We start from the raw sequence: 21,682 nt of genomic DNA on the forward strand, positions 1-21,682 counted from the left end.
TTCTGAAGAACGATTGTGTGTGTTGTCTAAATCTCTCAAGAGAATAACATACAAATATGTTTGTATCAATACATGAAGATGGAAAGAAATAACTGTTTAGGGGGTTAAGAATAAAAGCTGTGGTTATAGAGTGTGTTACACCTCATCTTTTTCCCCGGCAGTCTTTTTCAGTCAGATGATGAAGAGCTTTCATTTAGGCAATTCGCAGCTGGACTTGGTTGGCAAAACTAAAAGGGAAAATAGAAATTAGTGGGCACTGGCCCCTCTTCAGCTGCTTGGAGATGGAGGGAATGGGCAGCTGCATTCTAAGCTTAGATCTGCCCACACTTAGGACTCCTCTTTTCTTGGCTTCCCATCTTTCTGAGCAGAATGGGAGACCAGCTGCTGGAATCTACCTCTTCCTACCAAGCTCCCACCATGCGTGTCTTCCTTTAGTCAGGACTCTGCGGAAGGAGACTGGGCTTCCCCCGGGTCCCAGACTCCCATGTCTAAAACAGCTGCAGCCGGAGAAGCAAAGCTATGGGGAAGGGCCTTGGTTTTGCCTTTTATCTTGATCCAGGCCTGGATAACTCTTCTGGTGTTAATTACCAAACTTGTGAGTTACTAGGAGCGGGACAATGAATTTCTCTGTTACTAGAAGATGGCCGTGAGACTGTCCTGTTTCTTCAAATTTTAGCTGAACTTTGAAAAAATGAAAAGGATTATATGGTTTGTGTGTCTGTTATGGGTGTTTGTATTTTCAGGGCATCGTTTCTCACATGTGTTTTGAAATGCAGGTGAATTCAGGAATCGTATTCAGGCAGTTAAATCAAACAGCGCACCCTTCCCCTGCTGTTTCATCCTTCCTAATTGGAAAGGTCTAAAAGAGAATTGTATGTTCAGGAACTCCTGATTCTTTGTCCTAAAAATAAATTCAACAATTGCTTACTAGAAATTTGTAGTCTTCAGGCATCTCTGCACACCTTTATATAATATTTTTCTCCTCTTCTCTGGTACCCGGTGAAACAATCTTTCATGGTAGCAGATAATTATCTGTTGTGCCTTTGCTGATGTTTCAGGGCCATCCCCAACTGCGTGGTGGCCCCCGGTGCCTCAACAGTGCACACATAATGATCATTCCTTTTAGGGGGAGTCCAAGTTTTGCTTCCGTAAAAAGAATCTATGCTTCTTGACTCTGTCTTTCAACTCCTTTGAACCTTACTCTCTTTTCTATTTTGACCATGTAGACTCATGCAAGAACGTGTGTGTATGTATGAATTTTGTCTTCCCAAATAAGTCAATATATTTTGTGTGGTATACTAAATTGAAGTTTGTACTTACTCTGGAAATGATCCAAGAGATTAAACAGTGAAACAAATTCATTTATCCCACATTTTTGGCCTTTTAATGGGCTATTCAGCTGCGTTTAAATAAGTTTTGCATATGTTAGAAACAACCATCCACTGTAACACACATAAGTCAAAAAAGAAATTGTAATAGTCGCATTTCTTAAATATGTATAATTGTTTATGAAAATTAAAAATATATACTAGCTTGAATAATCTAAAAATATATAATAGCATGAATAATCCAGGTGATAAAGGATACAATAAAAGAACTACAATATCAGTAAATTTACCTTTTATTTTGATATAAAGTCAATGTATATACTTGTGTCTGCTGTTTAATTAGCTTGAGAGGAATGCACACTCAATTTAGGCCAGGTTCATGACATGAGCTTACGAAACATATTTTTTATGAACAGCAGAACCACTATGGCTTTGTCCAAGATGAACGGGAAATGCACTTGGGTGGAAAAGCAGGAAGAATACTGAGCTTCTGACGGTAGCAATTTAAACTGGAACTAGATAATTGTCAACAGTTCATTTCAAACAAGAACATATCTTGTGCAAAACAGTTATATAACTTTTTTTTGAATTTTTACTTAAGTTGTTTTAAGTGCATAATATTTGATTTAAAATAGCATTCCTTTCAATAAGATAATATGATAAAAATGATTGAGAACAAAGGAAACAATAACTGTGAATAGCTGTTCACAAGGTATTATTTTAGAGTTACTTAGTATTGTAAAGATTAATTCTTTTTGGTTTATTTATTTGTTTCTCTTCCCCTTTCATTTAAGTGACTAGGTGAGAAAAAAAGCTTTTAGAAACTTTTTTTTTCCTTTACAAAACTCTCAATTTTCACACTCCTTAGAGTAGGCTGGGAAAACTGCCTGATTGTCGTGTTTGGCTCAGGACACACTCTAATAGAGAAAACTCTGTATCCACTCTGTGAACCACGGGACCCGGGTGTACACCCCTGGGCGGTTGGGCCGAGCACACTGGTATCCGAATGAGGTCACACCAGCCAGGAGCCACCTGTTGTTTTCTTGACACATTAACGGTCCTCCTGAATCCCCCTAAATAGTAAAATACAAAAGAAAATTGTAAGTGTGTGGTCAATTGATGTAAATGTACAAAATTGTTTTTAACAAATTAATTCAGAAATAAAGGTGAAAAATATAATTTAAATGCAAGTCACTTTTATACATATATTCTCACCATCAGTGTAGGTCAAGAAAGTTCTTACTTTGCTACTCAGTAAGAACACAGAAAACTAAGGCAACTTGAAAATCATTTATATGTATTGTTATTATGATACATGTTTATATAGCAAGAGTTTTCTTAGTTTAATTATGACCTTTTAGTGTATACTAAGAAATTCTTTAAGTCACAACTCTGAGAATCATTCCAACCTAAATATTTATTAAAAGCTTACTTTTTAATTAAAGAAGATATGTTTGAAGTACTTTGAAGGAATCTGTGGAAAAGGCAATTATTCTGTATTATGTGCATTAAAGAAACTAATACACATAAATTTGATTTTTGTTGTCTTGGGTAGTTTTAACTTTTTGCCATTAGACAAACACAATGAGATTTGAAAAAAAACTTACTGTTTCAACTGAGAGAGGTAAATATATGATATAATTTCTGTGATAGGTATACATGTTTCCATCTGATGAAATGTTTTTAATTTTCAGAAATATTAATTATAGCAGATCCTAGTAAAGTTAATTACATAGATTTTATTTGCACATAATTATTTCTGTGTAATACAAATGACCATAAAGCAAACATATAGTACTGTTAATTAATGATAAAATTGACAAGTTTTTTTCATGTTAATTATGTAAAGTATTTAAATTAACCTTTTTATTTATTTAAGAAAGAAGTTAAAGCCTTGTGTATTTTCCTTTAAATCACCAGCATGATACATTATTTCATCCCAGGCTTGACGTTAGAAATATCCTGAGAGAAATTTTGCCTGATTCTTTACTATCACAAGGACTTATATTTAGGGGAAACTTTTTGGTTTATAAAAGTATCTTTTCTCTCTTGGGTGCAGAGGAGTATAAATTGCATTGGCAGACATAGGTTATCCTTTATTCTATGTGTAACAAATGTATTCAAGCTGTTTAAAGGCAGGGACTGGACTTTTTATTTCTTCATCTTAAACTCTTAGTCCACCATACAGGTTCAGAAATATCTATGGAACACTGTCAATCCAAGGTAAGAATGAATATAGACTCAAAGTTATATGCAACTTAGAAATTATTAAAAATAGGCTTCAAATGTTTTGATATATATTTTTTAAAAGGTCATTTGGTTTACTTTGTGTTTTCTAAAAAATTAATTTTCTAAATAGGCAGCAGAAACCAGATACTGATTACCCAAACAGGGATTTTAAACTACCCAGTTCACACTGGGTCAGCTGCAGCTATTCAAAAGATCTATGGGCAGGCTTGGTGCTTAAGAGCTGGGTGGTCTGTCTAGTCGAGAGACCTAGACTGAATCCTATCCCTTCCTGTCTTCCAGTTACACCATTTCAATTCAGTTATATATCCTATCCTGGTCTTAATTTTCCGATGTGTTTAATGAAGATAGTCCATTCTCCCACTATCTCAGAGATGTTATAAGTACTTAAAAATATGAGTGGCTGTCCAGAACATAAATTATTGAAATTTATGTTTCCACTGAGATGCTATATTTGTAAAGAAAAAGTCACTACCTCCTTGGGCTATGTGAGTGTAAAGGTTGATGACCATGTTTATTTACTTGCTCTCAAACTTTAATGTACTTCAGAATCCTCTGATGACATGTGAAAACACATCACTAAGACCCACCGTCAGAGTTTCTGATTCAGCAGGTCTGTGGCAGGGCCTGAGAATCTGTTCGTATAGCATGTCCTCAAATAATGCTGATCTGCCACACTTAGAGAGCCACTGCTATAGAATAAGGCTCTGAAGGGTTGGCCAAACAGGTTTGCTCTTCCTGTCACACTCTCAGCTTTAGGTGGAGAGGACATTCTACAGCCACTCATGGTGCCTGAAAAATCAGACAACTGCCTCAAAAAGGCAAGCCTTAGCTAAGCCAGAAGACATTGGAGAATGAGTGAATGACTCATAAGGCAAAAATCTTTGATACCTACAGGAGGAAAAAATGCTTCAAAGAACTTAGTCAAATGATGTGTCAATAATAGCATTTATCATTTTAAATAATGTATTCCTATTTAATCCGTCTTCTTACATAACAGTATTCAAGTTGAACAAAGAAAATCATGTGACTTTTTGAGTACTCAGTCAATAGTTTGATAACATTATATGATACAAGGTACTACCTTGTGTGGGAGTTTTCTTACTAATGAATAACATGCGTAGCCTTTAGAGATCACAGCCAAATATAAGATTGCAGAGATCTGGCTTAATGTAACACTACATTAATAGCATCTGCAGTCATATTTTCTACCTCGTGCACGCGGTGTCTGCCACACAATTCCCATTAACTGTAATTGAAGTTGTACAGCTGATTTCCCTTCTGGACAATAATTCTATAAATTTCCCTCTAAGTGGCAATATATCTTACCTTTAGCACATGTTTCATTTTAAAAGGAATGCATAAGATCCAGGAATAAATTTTAACATGAAGAAAACTATCCTATTTGTCTTGAATTTCCAAGTGTTCATCAAAGTTGAATAAATGCAGAACTAAGCTGAAAGTTTAGTTTATATGACTTGAAATGTTGATTTAACTGGGTGATGCATACACAGATTCATATGCTCAAATGTCTGTTAAAAAGTCTTATGCCAAGTCAAATTATTATATGTATGTGTTTATATACATATACATACATATATAACAAATTGTTCACACTTTAGTAAGTGAAACCATCTACTCACGGTATCAATGGCTACTTCCGCATTTATAAGTTATTTGTTTGCTTAGTATTGCTATCAAGTTTAATCTAATCCAGCAGCTGTTAGTGTATTAATATTTTATTAATTTTCAAATACAGAAAACATGCCAGAAAATTTACTTGCCAAATCACATAATGGAACTGTTAATGTTTTTGAGTGCTTACAGAGTGTGCTGCGTCGTGTTACCTCATTTCAACCTCTTGGTGAAACCTAGGTGACTTGCCCAAAGTCTTTTCAATAAGGATCAGATAAGATAGTTTGAGCATGAAATCCATGCTCTTCCTGATTACCCTATGCTGCACCTGAAAATTAATTATAATTTTGAAATCCAGCAGAATTTACTTTTTATTTGTTGAGTATATGTGAATTCCATGCAGCTAATAGACAGCTACACTATTTCTAGGTGGTAAGATGTTTTGTCTTCTTCGAGACTAGTTGGTGGATAAGATTTTTCTCTGAAGGTCACACAAATCCACAGCTGTTGACACCACAAATGCATTTCAGTATTGACATGCACTGAGTTCACATTATTCCATCTCTAACAAGAAATGTAAAAGATAACATGAAAATTCCAGTAGACAAGCCTCAGAGCCATGTGTATGCCAGGCCGAGGAAGTTCTTCATTTATCTTCTCGCCAATAGAAGTGAGCGCTTAAACTGGCTCTAACCAGTTTATCCACTGTGGTTTCCCTCCATGAATTATTTCAGGTAACTAGACATCTGGACCATGCTCGAAATCAGGATTGATTATTCGAGTGTTCGAGGCCAGATGGGCCCTGGGACTTGCTTTTTTGAAGTCTGCATATGGTTTTAAAGAATTAAAATTTGAAAATAAATGCTATTAGCCAACGTGTACACTCTGCAGCTCATCCCCAGGCCTACGACTGCATATTGTGTCTGGCTATCTCCCACATTCCCACTTGATGCCTGGTCTCTAAAGACATCTGATGCATAACCCTTGTTGATAAAAGTTTCATTTCTCATGTTCAGGGCCGCCTAGGAGTACTATGTAAATAGTCCACAAATAAAAGCCAAACGTTACAGTTTTATAAAAAAAATAAAATTAAGACTCTGGTGTTTTCCTTATTTCAGAGTCATTGTTAAACAATAAAATCATTATATAGCAATGCTTTCTGAAACTGTGGAGTGAGCAGTTTTATATAATTACCTGGCAAGTGTCTACTCCTCCTTCCTCATAGCCTGCACACACCATATTTTCTGTAATGTTGTATTCCGGCATCTGTTGTTGGCATTTCTCATTTGATAGAAGAGGAATATCAGCTTCTTGCAATATGTCTGCGGTAGGGCCTGTTCAACATGGGTAATACAAGCAGCCAGTCAGAAGTGATCAACATGCATCAGTGAATGAATCACCATCAGTCTTATTTATTTCAACAGTTCACTCTCATTATCTAGTCCTGCGTGTATATATAATGGACCTAAATGCTAAACCTTGTACTTTAAAGCACATAATAAGGCTCATCTGCGTGTTTTGACAAATGAATGTAAAGCACTTCTTTGGTTCCCAGGGGCCAGCTGGAATAGTGGATTGGACTAGACGGTCTTTAGGCATGTTTAGTAATTATAAACAGTTACAGTGTGGCTCATGGAGGGGCGGGGTAGGAAAGCCAACCAGCACAAAGAGTTTCATTCATGGAAATGAGCCATGGCTAAGAAATCCAAAAGTGATTCTTATTTGACACCCGAAGAGGTGCGCCCTTATGATGGCATTCAGTTTCTTGCGATGCTGTGTGACTGAGCAGGTGCACGCTGAACAGAGGATAAAACTCAGATGAACTGTGCCCGATTTAAGGGCATTCAGCTTGTCATCCAAATGCAGGTGAAGAGAAAAGGAGGCATTTTGTAGCAGAGTATACTTCCATGCTTTTTACAAAATGACTCATCTACTGCAAGCATGAACCTCTATTGACTGAAATACTAATCCCAGGAGGAAAGTGAAACAAGCAGGTGTCTAGTGGCCCAGAAGAGGTCCATGATAAGCACTTTCTAATAATTAGCAATTCTATTTGGCTCTTCAAGAGAGGTAGCAAGTTGAGGGTATGTTAGTACATCTGAGAGTGTTGAAAAAAATGTTTTGACCTCATTTCCTACTAAAAAAGAAGATGAATATGTGTGTGCGCATTTTAGGTGCAAAGCAACATTGACATAACTCAGTGGTGCATTGGTCAATGCTTAATAACTGGTGGTCAAGAAAGGAAGTCCCAATGTGTATTGCCTGTTGGCTTGCCTGGTATAAACACTCCAACCATGGCCAATTTCAAGGTACCAGCGTGACAATAAACATGGAGATGGTAGATGTGTGCAAATGGCTATTTGCAGCCAGTGCCAGTGACTCCAGCAGCACACCACTGGATGACTATTCAAGTTTAACAATGAACTTTATGTCAAGAATACAAGTTGGGGAGATTAAGATGCAGAAGAAATTCAGCATCTCACTATCATCCATTCTATAAGGATTGAGGATGGGCCAGGAGACTTCTGTTTTATAATAAAAATCAAAGCCAATTTTGCTGCTTGACAAGGGATAAAAATTGGTTGGGAGTGTGAGAAAACTTTTTGGTAAAGGAAAATTTGAACAGTGTTTTTATGTTTAACATTTATTTGTCATATGAACTGCCACGGGGATAATTGAGCTTATTTATATTCACACACCAAATTAGTACATTTTTTTCAAGTTTACTAATTGCCTTCATTTATTCAACTAATATCACTTTATTTCTTCTTGGTAAACTATATGTTCATGGTTTTCCTAGAAAAAATATTCAGTGTAAAGTACTCAAAAAGGGGATACTGAGACTTTATGAAATGAAGTAGCTGGAAACCACAAGGCAGAATTTTAAAAATTCATTCCAATTGCCATCACCCAGCAACTATTTAAACCTGATCTGACTGCTTATTTCTAAATGAAATCGACCTCAGATACAGATGTTCTCTTGGCTCCGAGTCACTCTTGGAGACCTTTCTTAAGTCAATTAAATGCATATCTTTAGTACCAGTAAGTATCAGCTCTGGAAAAAAATATCCATTTCCTACGGAATAGAGTCTTAAATTTATTCATTATTGGGTAATTTGTTTTGAAGGGTCTACATTGTGGTCACAAATGTCTTCTAGTTTGAAGTCTGATAGAGAAAATATCTATCTAAAAATCATTTTGACTCTTCAGATTTCAAATTTAATAAATCATGATATTTTTCAAGTGGCATAAATCAAAGAATATACAGTCTTTGACTTCAATACATTTTATGGACAGTAGACATAAGGCATTTTCAGCAACTTAATGAGATTGCAGTGGAGAACTTTGTCCGAATCACCAGGCCAGGGTCTGATTAGACTTGATGCTTTCTTTTATGAGAAGTAAGGATAGTGTGGCTGTGAATGCTCTGCTTCTGGGACCCGCACCTCTCCAGAAGATTTAAATATGTCTTAAATACAGTCGGGGTTGGTAAATATCCTGCTGTGATCTGTGGTCTGCTGTGACTCCAGGGACCAGTTTCTCCCACCAGACTCCAGTGCCTTTCCTTTTTGCTTAACTGTTAATGAGTAGTCGAAACTCTGTCCTGGGTAGAGTTAAGTCTTATGAGGAATTCAGACACCAGTGAGATTTGCAGTTGTTACATTTAGAGGGCATGGAGTACTGAAATGTTTGTATATAAATCACCTTTGCTTATTAGTATGTTTCTTTTGTGTGTTTGGAAAACATGCTATTAAATAATGCTTCTGGGTCAGTGGTATATCCATTCATAGTATTTAATATTAAGACCTGCGCATATCTGAGTCTTTTTGTCAGTAGGCAGAATCAGCATTTGAAGCAAGAAGGGATTTCTTCCTCATTTTAGAAAATGTGAGCGTGACACCTTCAGGTGACAAAGACAGTTTTATTGATTTGGGAAACATGACAGCTAATACTTTGGCTTTTGATGAGACTTTATCCATGAGATTTACTAAGGCAAATTTTTGAAACCTTTGGTTATATTTATTTTAATAGCTATATCTTTTCTCTTTATCAGTGTTTATAATATACAAATTAGGTTTGGGTTTGGGGAATACTTGAAATCCCCTCCAATAAGGATTACAGTTTTATAATATGCTCTAAAAACTGGAAAATAATTTCTTAACTATACAAATATGCAGTATAGGAATGTAAGTGTCTTTAAGAGATATTGTATAAAATTGTTTTAGCATAAGAGTTGCAAAAACTGTTGAAAATAGTCACAGGATAGTGCAATAGCATACTTTTTTTCTAGTAAATATTTTCTTTTTTATGGGACTGATAATTTACCTTGATAAGCAACCCTTCCCCAGCCAGCAATAGAACAAATTCTTCCTGGAGAGAAAACTTGATTTTCTTCTGGTAAGCAAATAGGTTGTATATAATCTGAAAACAAAACAGAACAAAAACTAGAATAAATGCACATGCATTTCCAAGCTCTAAAAATCAATCATTTTAAACATTTCACCTAAAACAATTTGTACTTATGTTTTATATGGCCTGGACATTATTTAGACATCAATCTTGGGGGAAAGAAGCATTTCCAAGCAGTACTTTTTGACAAGTGATTAGGTACCACTGGTTGCCTATTGGAATCCTCTACATTGTCTCCTAATTACTCTTTCATAATGTAAACAACATCATAATTTTAAAATTAACCATTTATATTGCTTTTAAATAATTACAGTACTGAATACAAAGTAGTGCCAATTCTGTAAAAATCTTGGCGAGGCTGTTTTTCAGGATCACTGAAGAGAAATTTGGGTAAAGGTTTTGAAAAATATTTTCTCCACGTATCCCACATTAAAAAAGTTTTTCAGTGATTGTTTTACCGGGCACTTAAGAAAGCATTAGCAGTGGTCATTGACTTTCGAAGCCCTTTCCAACAATTTACAAGCCACCTGACATTTATTAAAGCTCCCACTACACGTACATCTCAGGGCAGACTCCAACAATGAATGAGATACGGTGCTATAAAACCGGCCACAGTAATTGCCTGCATTGGTAAGTGCTGCGGTAGGTGTGGAGGCCAAGTTCCATAAGAGCCAGGAAATGGTGGCCCTTTCCCCTAACTGGGATTGGAAAGGTCTTCAGAGTGAAAGTTAGAATTGAGTAGAACCCTTCAGGATCAAGTTTACTCTTCAGGTGACTTCTTGCATACTACTCATGTGATCTGGGTATTCAGAAGTACTTGCCACTTTATTGATATTACTGAATATGCTTAAAAGTTTTTATTCTATGGGTAACAAATCTTACTCACTTGCCCTTATTGCATGTGATCTTCTCTTAGTGTGCCCTCCTCTGGTCTTTGTGCAGGTAAACCCGCCTTTCTTTTCCAGGAGAGACAGAGGAGGCCCACCTTGCATCATGGCCTATTTTTTCCTGGGCTGCTCCTTTGAGCTTACCTAGGGCTTTGAGGGTTTTATTCTACTGGTGAACTTTCCAGAAAGTTGGATTTAATACAGCCAGAAGGTAATTTAATATGTTTCTTTTTCATTCTCCAATTCCATTTAAGTTATAATAATTTTCATAACAAATCATTCAACTTTTATGGACTGTTAATGCATTGGTGCTGATAACATTTCAAATCTAAGCTTGAATTAATTTAGGCAGCTAAAAGTGATTTGTTTTACCTGTGTAATTCACTTTAAATTCAAGGTGCATCATGGCAATGTCATTTTTCTTTGTCCGTTTATTGTACCGTGGGTTTATGACGATTTGGTCTACCAAGCGGGTTGCTACTTGAGAAGTCAGATTCCATGTCACATGCAGGCCTAGGATTGCTTTCCATTTAGATGGCTCTAAATTCCTCCTGAAGATGATAATAAAGAAGTATAAGGAGCTCTCCCTTTACCACAGTTACTTTCTATAGATTTTCATTAAAGACATTTCTGAATTATGTCTTCCCATCCTAAAATATTATTGATTTTCTCCAAAGCACTCTTCTTTAAAATTATCCCTTTAATTTAAAAAAAAAATCAGATCCTAAAGAAAGTCTTAATTAGTGCTGACCTCCCTCTATCCCTTCTTTTAAATAGTCTCTTGCTCTCTAGTTCTAGACTATGGCTCTCAACTGTGGTTTCACATTATAATCACAGAAAATAACACTGATACCCACTCTCCCCTTCTTCTCTATCTTTGATTTAACGAGACGGGGATTTTATTTTTAAACTAATGTGAAAATCACATCTTCAAGTTTATGCTCATGTATGACCAGTCTGAGAACCACCGTTTCAGAGCACATTCCATGAAGGAAATGGTATCTTGGCCCAGAATTTCTTCAGACAAGCACAGCTCCTACTGCAGTAACGGAGGGAGGTTCCAGACCACGCCCCCATTCAGGGCGCCACTGAATTCACACGGACTCATGGTAAGCAGGGCAACCTATCATGATGCTTATAATCTAACATAAACCTGAGTAATTTCCATCTACAATGGACTTGAATAATTTTCCACATACAATGTTAGCCATCAATAAAGTGTCGGTAAAGAGTGACATTTGTGTTATAGGACAGACTGAATTAAATAGCATATTACAATTTTTACATGTGCAAGGACTTTTCAGTGTGCTGTTGGCTTGCAACATTTTCACTCCAAAAAAGTACAAGTGACCATCTGGAATTAAGCCAATTAAGCCATATTCACAATGAAGTCAAAATTCAATAACTTCAATTATTGTNTAATTTCCATCTACAATGGACTTGAATAATTTTCCACATACAATATTAGCCATCAATAAAGTGTCGGTAAAGAGTGACATTTGTGTTATAGACAGACTGAATTAAATAGCATATTACAATTTTTACATGTGCAAGGACTTTTCAGTGTGCTGTTGGCTTGCAACATTTTCACTCCAAAAAAGTACAAGTGACCATCTGGAATTAAGCCAATTAAGCCATATTCACAATGAAGTCAAAATTCAATAACTTCAATTATCGTGGAGTGATTTAATTCTTAATAGTTGCAAATGCCTCGTTTAACGTGGCATTGGACTTGTTGGAGGGAGTGGTAAATTAATTACATAGACACAGAAAGATTTGTGGAATGACTTGAAAGTGAAATGCAAATGATACATGTTGGAGAGATAATTCCTTCCCAGAGTGCTACTTATAATATACATGGAAGAGAAATAAAAACATGCAAAGTCAGCTATTTTCTATGTATCACAATAACAGTTTGGGAAATCACTGAGAATGCATCAGATTAATGTTGCTGTAGATTAAGCTACTGCATTAGATGAGTAGCTTAAAGCATGTACATTTAATCTTCACAATTTATAGTTCATGCATTGGTTTTCTACTCAAAACCTTAAAATAATGAGAGGAAATAGTGATTACTAAACATTGTGTTAGCTACAAGCTATGTCATATCATTTATAATATATTTATAGTTAGTAGATAAGAATTTGGGAGATTAGATACTATTTCTGAACTGCATTATTTTATTATTAATTTAAATTTATAGTAAGCAATCTACTTATGTTTCTCTGAATTGTTTCTGAAGATAATTGTTTCTGAATGATTATTTCTAAAGATAAAATATGTAGAAAGCATTTAAGGAGACAACCTTATCATTTTTGATAATGACATGTTCCCTATTATTAACTTCAAAATAAAATTCACATAATGTACTCATACTCCTTTTGAGCCAATTTTGATAGTTATTCTTTAAATATTATACCATTAATATAATTGATATTATTTATAATATAAGTATTAACATATTACTTATATAAAATATAATTATAATGCAAAATATAAAATCTGTATAAATACTGAATGCAAATTGAGATGGTATTGTAATTATTAGATTAATTTTCTTATATATATTGAATAAATATATAAATTACATGTTGAGTAAAAAACACACAATTCTTATAAATGACTGATCATTAGTAAATTCAGGTAATTCTAACTATCTAAATTTACTAATGAGATCCAACCATTTATTTGCCTGGCTTTGTTAGCCACAACCCCAAGGTCACCATTGTTTCATTCTAGCTTTCTCTCTGATTCCACGCTTGCTCCTCCCAGCAGTCTCAACCCCACACAAAAGCCTGATTAGATAATACTGCTCTTTAGCCTCCTAAATGATCTCACAGCCCATTTACTCTGGCCTACTGAGTCCTCACCAGGGCCTAGGACCTAGTGGCCTATATCTCCAATTTTGTTCAAAGCTGCCTGCCAATCACTTTCTGGTCAACAGCAACAGCAAGGTTTCTTGTTTTTCTGCCCTACCCTACAACATAAGCACTATTAGGATAAGGACTTTGCTCTTGCTGGTGTGGCTCAGTAGATTGAGCACTTGCCTGTGAACCAAAGGTTCACTGGTTTGATTCCCAGTCAAGGGCACATGCCAGGGTTGCAGGCCAGGTCCCCAGTGGAGACCACATGAGAGGTAACCACACATTGATGTTTCTCTCCCTCTCCTTCTCCCCATCTTCCCCTCTCCCTAAAAATAAATAAATAAATAAATAAATATTTTTAAAAAATAAAGAAAATATCCTTGTTTTTAGTAAAGTTACATTAAGATATACAATGGTAAAGGGGCACAATGCCTAAGCTACTATCAAATGGTTGAAAAAAAGTTCCCCAGATTGGAGAGAAAGAGTAAGAAAGACTTTAAAACATAAAATTTAAACAGTTAGAGAATCTGGGTGAAGTTATAAAAGAATTCTTTGTACTATTATTTGCAATTTTGTGCATGTTTTGAAATTCTATCCACACAAGATATTTGTAAAATAAATATGCTTAATGTCTCTTGGCAAGACTTAGACTCTTTTTTATAGCCCCTTGGAGGAAGGGACAGAAGCACAATAACATTTTTGTTGCACATTCATAATCACAGCATGCAAAGTATTTCAGCATCTTAATTTTCCCTGACAATCGCCTTAGAAGGCAGACATCCTTTAAACACCCTACAGGTGAGGACACTGAAATGCAGAGGTACCAAGTTATATGAGGCCATTAGGATAGGCAGGATCAAAACCCCGTCCTCTGGTTCAAAGTCAGCCTTTCCTTTAAACCACAACGAAACTGGCCCATGGTTTCCAAATCCCTCTTTTAAGGTTTGAAAAGAGGACAAGTCAGTGATAGAGAAACAACAGGCACGGGGATATTTGGGGTCATCCAACAACACAGGCTGAATGGGAGTGTGGACAATGAGAATGTAGAAAGAGGAGAGCCGTAGGTTAAAAACCTGAAACAGATTCATACTGAGGACAAGTCATTTTGTAGTGTGAGCAGGGGCTTGTCAGGATGGCCCAGTGGTCATTTTGTAGTGTGCTTTCAGGAAGTTGCTTGATTTGGTTTCTTCCTTTTACATATCAGGAAAATAAGCATTTCAGTTCACAGTTAGGATTTTTAAAAATATAAATGAGCAGAATTGGCATACTGGTGAAATATTTTTTATCAGGTATCTAAAATAATATCAGAAAATTTCTTGCTTGGTTAGAAGTATGAAGTGAAAAGCAAGAAATGGAAACTCGCTGCAAATGAAGGAAGAAGAAATAATGCCACTGAGTGGCCAAGGAGAGGGAAAATGCAAGCGTGGTGAGGCTAAATCGGAATTCATGATTCCATTACCACATACTTTTGTTTGCTTATGTTCAAAATGAAATTGTGTGAAAAGACATTTTATGTCCTATATGACTGAATGTACGTTTATATTAGATGAAACTGCTTTTTGTATATTTGTGTTTTGAAACAGATACAATATTGGTATCATCGACCCACCGTAAATACATCTGTAAGGTAGATAATTGAAAGATGTCACTAAAATTACTGCAGCCTCAGCTGACATTTAGAAAGCATATGTTCCACAAGAACATCAAACTTCCCAAATTCCAGGTTAAATACAGGAGATTGCTAACTCATTAAGATCTACTTTTGTGCAACAGAAAACACTGAGTGTTTAGCTAAAGATACCTCTTACTTGTGATACAGTTAGGGTATAGATTACCCATCTGTGGTACACCCAAGGCATAGAGTATATTTAGGCAAAAGTTAAAGATGTGTTTAGCAGGAGATGGGAAAATTGACTGCTATGTGTGCTTGCTATGCTCTGGTTTTACAGATTAAAATGTAATTTATCAGGAGGCTGCAAAAGTCAAGAAGGTGCACTTTAGATGTAGGAGAGGCTGTATAAACATTTAGTCCCTGAGTTATAAGGCTCAGAGCATAGAATCAGAGAGCGTTAGATGTAGGTGGTCAGCATCACGGACAGTTCTGTTGGAGGCTCAGGTAACTTGGTCAACCTGTGATCTGGCAGAATGTCCTCATTTCCAAATTCCTCGGATTATTAATTCAAATTTACCTTCACTGTATACAATGAGTGTTGAGGCATGGAGTCAGTCTTTTAATACTCATTCTTACCGGCACTCCCTATCTTCCAACTTTCAAAATTTCCTGTGTGACAATTGTTTCCATCTATAAAAACTTCCGATGTCTGTGTTGGTAGGGAGTTCAGCCTTTTAATCTGATTATCTACAGCTGCATCTTCAATTCTGTGCATATAGGATTCTTTCCTCAGAGATTCTGGATGCCCTTCATAAGAGGCTCATTGTAATCCTCACAGGGAAAGCCATCTTCTGAAGTCTCCTACTTAGTTAGGGGCAGGAAATTGTCCTAGGGGACAATTTGTCCTTGTTCATTGTCCTAGGTCTTTTGAATTTCCAATGCAGCAGCCAGCATTTTATCTGACCTAATTCAGAAGCCTTACAATGGGATTACCTAAAGAGGGTCCTTCTTTCATGCAAGAAGGAGAGAATTGACAAATCGTTGGGCCTAGGAATATTTATTTTGTCCTTTTCTCTCCATTCCCTCTATACACACTATTTTCTCCTGTGGCATTGCTTTAGAAATGGCAGCTTCTAGAGGGAGAATAACTTCTAGAATTCAAAATATATTTTGTCATGTTAAAAAAAATGGAATTAGATATGGTTGATACTATTTCTAAGTTTTAATTATGGGTAGCATCAAAATAGATCTGACTTAAGATCTAAGTAACCATTTTTATCCTAATTCATAATTAAGTCTATAAGCACAATGTTTAGAGCACAGTTTATTTGTAACTTGTGAGCTTTTTGATACTAACAATTTGCTGACAATACGTATTGGCCTATTGAATGATAGTGAGTACAATTTATACATTAAATACTAATTTTATACCTTCAAAAATGCTACTTATCAGTTATAATGTATGTAGGATACATAATACCTCATGCAAATATCTAACAAAGAATGATTTTTAATTGAGGTTTCTCTATTTTATATATGATTTTGTCACAGGTGGGCACAGGTAACCAGGTTCTTGGTGATCGGGACAAAGATTTGAACCGAACACCCAGAGTTTATAGCAGTTTATGGGAGCAGGCCAGCTCCAAGCAGAGATTGACTTCATGGGTTGTAGGGACTCTATTCTTATAGGGCGGATCCTTCCTGGCTAGTTTTGGCAAACTTTTGCTGTGATAAATAGTTGTAAAGCTACCATACATGGGGTCTCCCATGGCTTTCCTGGATTGGTCACCAGGGAAGGGGTCCCACGATGTTACCTAGTTGACCTCCCTTCTCCTGGGGTCCCCCTGTACTAGGCTCACCTTTCCCTTCACCAGAGGATTATAGCTCTCTACGTTAGAGATTGGTGAAAAGGAATTATTTATTCAAGTTATACAGACTTAAGAGTAATGACTTAATGTCTTCATCAAAATCCCAAAGTCCCTTAAAACACCCACAAACACACACAGTCCTTCTTTCCTCCTTTGCCCAGTTCAAGGTACCGTATCTCAGGAAAAGAAGTAGAAAGCCGCGTGGTGGTTCTCTGCTAAAGCTGCATGATGATTCTTCTCATGGCTGTGGGGTGGGGGGGCGGGTGGCACACCCACTCTGGCCAAAGCCACATCGTTCTCTCTGCTAAAGCTACATGGTGATTCTCTGTCACATGGCTGTGAGATCCCCCATTCTGGCCAAAAGCACCTGGTTCTCTCCTCAATGGCTGCTGTGTCTGCGTTTAAATCCCCATGCCAACCTTCCTTGGCAGCCCCATTTCCGACTCCTCCCACAATCGGTTACACCTGCCAGGACTCCTGTATCCTTCCAGCTTTGCTGGGCTAACATAGTGAGTCTGGGCAGGTGTGGCCCCATGGTGTGGAGCCAATCAATTCCAAGCTCTCACACAGGTGCTGTAATGGGGGCTGGGGAGTTGCCTCCTAGTTACATCTTGAGTGGAAGCCACTCCCTTCTCCCTGGCTCAAAGCATGACCACAGCTATTTAACATGTCTATGAAACCAGTTAAAGGTTATAGATGTGTTAAATGACCATTCTAGTGGTTATCCACTAAACTGTTGCTATGCAAAACAACTCAATGGCCCTGCTCAGTGTATCCCATCCCCCCAGCTCAGACTTGTGGGGGTGAGGACATCTCATATTTTTAATATTTCCTGGACACCCTGAGTTCTGGACCCCATTGCAAATTGTTCTTTGGGGGGTCCCCTGGCTGCACCCTTCTACAATTTTAGTGGAAAAGTGATCGAAAAGTTTATAATGTCATAACAGTGGGAAGATTTCCCTGACGAAGTGGATTTGTGAGGCTACCTGAAAATGAAATGCACCCTGTGTGCTTGGCCGTCTCCTTTGCGAAGGGACTCTCTGATGCCACACTCACCCGTACACGCAATGAGCCGCAGACACCAGCCAGTCGTTGCTGACGAGAGAAGCACCACATTGCAGCCGGTTGTTATAATACAGAGCAGCGAGCCAGGGCCAGGCTCCTTCTTTGGCATCATGTCCTCCAACAATCTTTGGGCTGTCTTCTTGAGCCACCAATGCTTTCCCACATGCTATTAAAATTATTGAAGAAGGAGCTGTTTTATTTCAGTGAATTTCCTCTGGTCATGACAATTGAGTGGATTGCCACAAAATAGCCCCAAGTGACAAACCAGCTCTGTTCGGAATTTTAAACAGAAAGCATGGAAGAAAACATGACAAAATATTTACTTACGTTTATGGTTACATTGTAACAGAATCAGTGAATCCTGTAAACACTGTGTACTGTAATAGAAGAACAATTATATTTCAGAAATTATGCACCTAACATTTTAAAGCAAAGCCTAATGTAGGGTATCCTGCCTTTTTCGTTTAAATGAACTTCTAAGTATCATATAAAAAATGTAGGGAGGTTGGAATACAAAGCAAGAAATCCTCAGTTTAAAGTCAAGTAGAACTGAGTTTGTATCATTTACCTCTTACATTTCATGACTTGGGGAAGTTGCTCATTGTCCCTCAGCCTCCCTTTGTCATTCATAATATGGGGACTTACTTTATTGTAATTTTCTGAGAAGGAAAAATTTTCAATGAAATTATCGTGCCTTATATACAACGGACACTCAGTGAATGATGGCTGCTGTTCATTTGTTTGAACCAACACTGGATTTCATCATTCAATAACAATATGTCTCCATATTCCTATCAGTCAACCAGTCAGGGCCTCACTGTGTGCCAGACTGTGAACATCATTCAGGGAATTCAATGATCAATTAATCACAGGTCCTGTTTTCACAGGTAAACACAAAAACAGGCAAATATAAAATAAAGTTTAGTCATAGATACTTTAAAAACTCACTACCTGTTTAATAGCTGGCTACCAACTATTCAAAGCCAATAATTGTATTTAAAATTTTTTAAACAAAAAAAAATTGTTTGAAAATGTGTTACACTTACCAACCACTAGAGATCAGTCTAATACAAGGAATTAAAACACTTGCCCGCTGTTCCCCGATGCAGCTACTGTACACATTAATCACATGAACACACATATTATTTTAATGATTTCTATTCACATATTTAACTACATCTATTGTGCATGTTGTTTAGATGCCTAAAATTTTAGGGAAAAAAACCCAAAACATAAAATAAGACCCAAGATCCATATGAAATCATAGGTACAACCATAGCCATTCAGTTTTCTGGAAAATATGGGATAAGGTTAATTTCAAATCATGTGAATTATGTGGTCTGACTGACTTATCCTTCAGAACAGAAGATGATTCTAATGGAAATATAAATAAATATTCTTATATTTTATCAATAAGCAATGTATATATATGCATCTCTATCTAGATTTAGATATATCAATACATATTCAGAATTCTGCAATTAATGCCTCTTCTATTACCTACACATTTGAGAAGGAAGTAATTTCTGGGATGTGTGAAATTTTATCCCAACTCTTTCTACATCTATAGAACTCATCAATGAAAATCCATATTCAAAATGGTTCATCACTTTTAGATATTAGAAAATGCTTAGTACTTTGTGGTATGTATAAAACTGATGAATTTTTTTTTTTTTTAGCAAACACAGAAAAGTTTCTGATTAACTTAAGAGGTAACCAGAAATCGAAGCTAAACCTTAACAGTTTGATCTCCACATATTTTGGTTAGTCAAAAGTTTTGTACATAATCACTCATGGAGTGTCCCAGTATGGAGAAGTCAATGATCAACTGCTTAACCCGCAGTCAGAAGGAGCAGTGAACCCACTGTTTGTACAGGTGCATTTAGAGGGACTGCAGAGAAGCCGGGTCACTGTCCTGACCTTCCACAGTGGGGTCAGCCCTGGCTGGCTCTCCGGACAGGAAGAAAGACAATGCCATGATCCTGTGTTTTTCTCTCAGTCCCGTGGGAGTGATACTGTGATATAAATGGGTGGATTTATAGCTGTTACATTGACAACATGAACTCCTTTCTCTCCCAATATATACTCAACTGCATAGCCTTTTTGTTGTTGAAAAGCCTTCACTTTTTTTCTTTCTCCTTTCCAGTACTGCTATTTAGAGTGAGCTATTGCTTCAGGAACTGGGAAGACAGCGAAGTGCAGTGAAAAGTGGAGGACTTTGGACTCTGAGGGCCTTGGGTTAGAATCTCTATGGTGCCTGCAGGCTTCGTGAACTCGCTCAGGTCGGTTACCAACACCACATGTCTGTTTCCTCATCTTCCTAGCGGAGCAATACTACCTGTGTCACAGAGCTTTCCTGGGGACTGGGAGTAACCTCGGTACCTTTCCTATCGCAGCGTCGGCCACATGCTAGGAATTCAGTGAAGTGTTTGGTAAGCACTTTGTATGCTGTGTCTAGCTCCCTGGTACTGGAGAGGTCTGGAGAATCGGAGAAAGTAGAAACCCGGTACAGCAGCTTCACGAATCATATACTTCCAGTTACTTAGAGTCAGATTCCTGGTATCTCGTTGCGTGGCCTTCCTCACTTGTGGGAAATAGTCTGAATCTTGCATATGCCTCACAATAGGGGGAAAATGAGGATACAGTTGAGTAGATTTTCATCATTGGAAGAACGGTCTTCTTTGATATTCTCTTTTTTTCCTTATCTTTTATCACAGCTCATAGTGCAAGTGTGTTTCCAAAAGCACCGGTTTTCATGAGGCAGTAACGTAAAGAATATATAGATAAATAAGTTAACTACCTAACTAAATATATATATATATGTCTGATTTTCACTAATTCAGTATAACATGGCTGGTCCAGGATAGGGTTAAGGGCCTCTCTGGCTCGCGGAAGTTATGAAAGATTAAAGTATCAATGTTGTCTCCTTCAAATAACATAAACGCACATACTGCAGGGACTTCGAATGTGGAAACAATGTTGCTTTTTAAAACATGAGTAAAAGCTATAAAAGTGAAACTAATCTTAAAGAGCAAAAGAGAGTCTGTAGGCACGAGCAGAAGTCTGGACTGCCTCCCTTCACACCTGTGCTCTGTTTGCTAAGGCAGAGAAAAGATCACTGTGACATTGTCCTCTTTCAATGACAGCTAATCTGTGTTGCTCTTGTTAATCTGGTTCACATTGGGCTGACTCATCCTAACTCTCACAATTTTTTTTCCAATGGGGTTTACTTGTTTATGAATCTGAAGGTAAGGACTAAAAGCATACAGACTTAGAACTTAATTGGACTGCTCTCAGTGTGCTAAACAATTACGTATACAATATCTCATTTGCCTGTTTTACCACTTATATGGAAATTAGGGAATGCTATCAGATAACATCAGTCAGAGACTTTTTGAGATTACCTGAAGAATAAAAATGTTAAATGACTTTCAAGGTTATGTGACTAGTATGTGATGGAATTAAAACATGACTGGTTTCAAAATCTATCTCCTTTGCAGTCCATGGACGAGTTGGCCAAGAACAGATCTCGGGACCCACCTTGGTGTTAGTATTAAGCTGCCATTAGGTGCTTTGTTTAATTTTACAAATGGTCCACTTGTAGAAGAGACGACAGGCAGTGATGAGTTTTCAGTCCTAGGGAAAATCACACATACACATAAAACTAAAAGCACAAATGGAAAACCATAAACTAAACTTTGTTATTTAATGTTGTGGACACTGAAAGAAATTATAGAATTCCATACAAAGAAATCAACACATCAAT

The 21,682-nt window shown here is 37.0% G+C and overlaps 1 protein-coding gene across 1 annotated transcript in view; it reads right to left on the reverse strand.

The window, feature by feature from the left end:
* Positions 1 to 2,245: 2,245 nt before the first annotated feature.
* Positions 2,246 to 21,682, reverse strand: part of TMPRSS15 (transmembrane serine protease 15) — a 110,283-nt gene continuing 90,846 nt past the window's right edge. The window contains exons 19-25 of the mRNA XM_037055552.1: positions 21,457 to 21,552; positions 18,244 to 18,293; positions 17,908 to 18,082; positions 10,880 to 11,058; positions 9,537 to 9,632; positions 6,405 to 6,544; positions 2,246 to 2,401 (exon numbers count right to left, since the gene is read on the reverse strand). Of these exons, the coding sequence (XP_036911447.1) occupies positions 2,246 to 2,401; positions 6,405 to 6,544; positions 9,537 to 9,632; positions 10,880 to 11,058; positions 17,908 to 18,082; positions 18,244 to 18,293; positions 21,457 to 21,552 (892 nt within the window). The remainder of the gene's footprint in view (positions 2,402 to 6,404; positions 6,545 to 9,536; positions 9,633 to 10,879; positions 11,059 to 17,907; positions 18,083 to 18,243; positions 18,294 to 21,456; positions 21,553 to 21,682) is intronic.

The sequence above is a fragment of the Sturnira hondurensis genome, unplaced genomic scaffold, assembly GCF_014824575.4.
Source record: "Sturnira hondurensis isolate 20B ecotype Veracruz unplaced genomic scaffold, ASM1482457v3 Scaffold0008710, whole genome shotgun sequence".
Lineage (NCBI taxonomy): Eukaryota > Metazoa > Chordata > Mammalia > Chiroptera > Phyllostomidae > Sturnira > Sturnira hondurensis.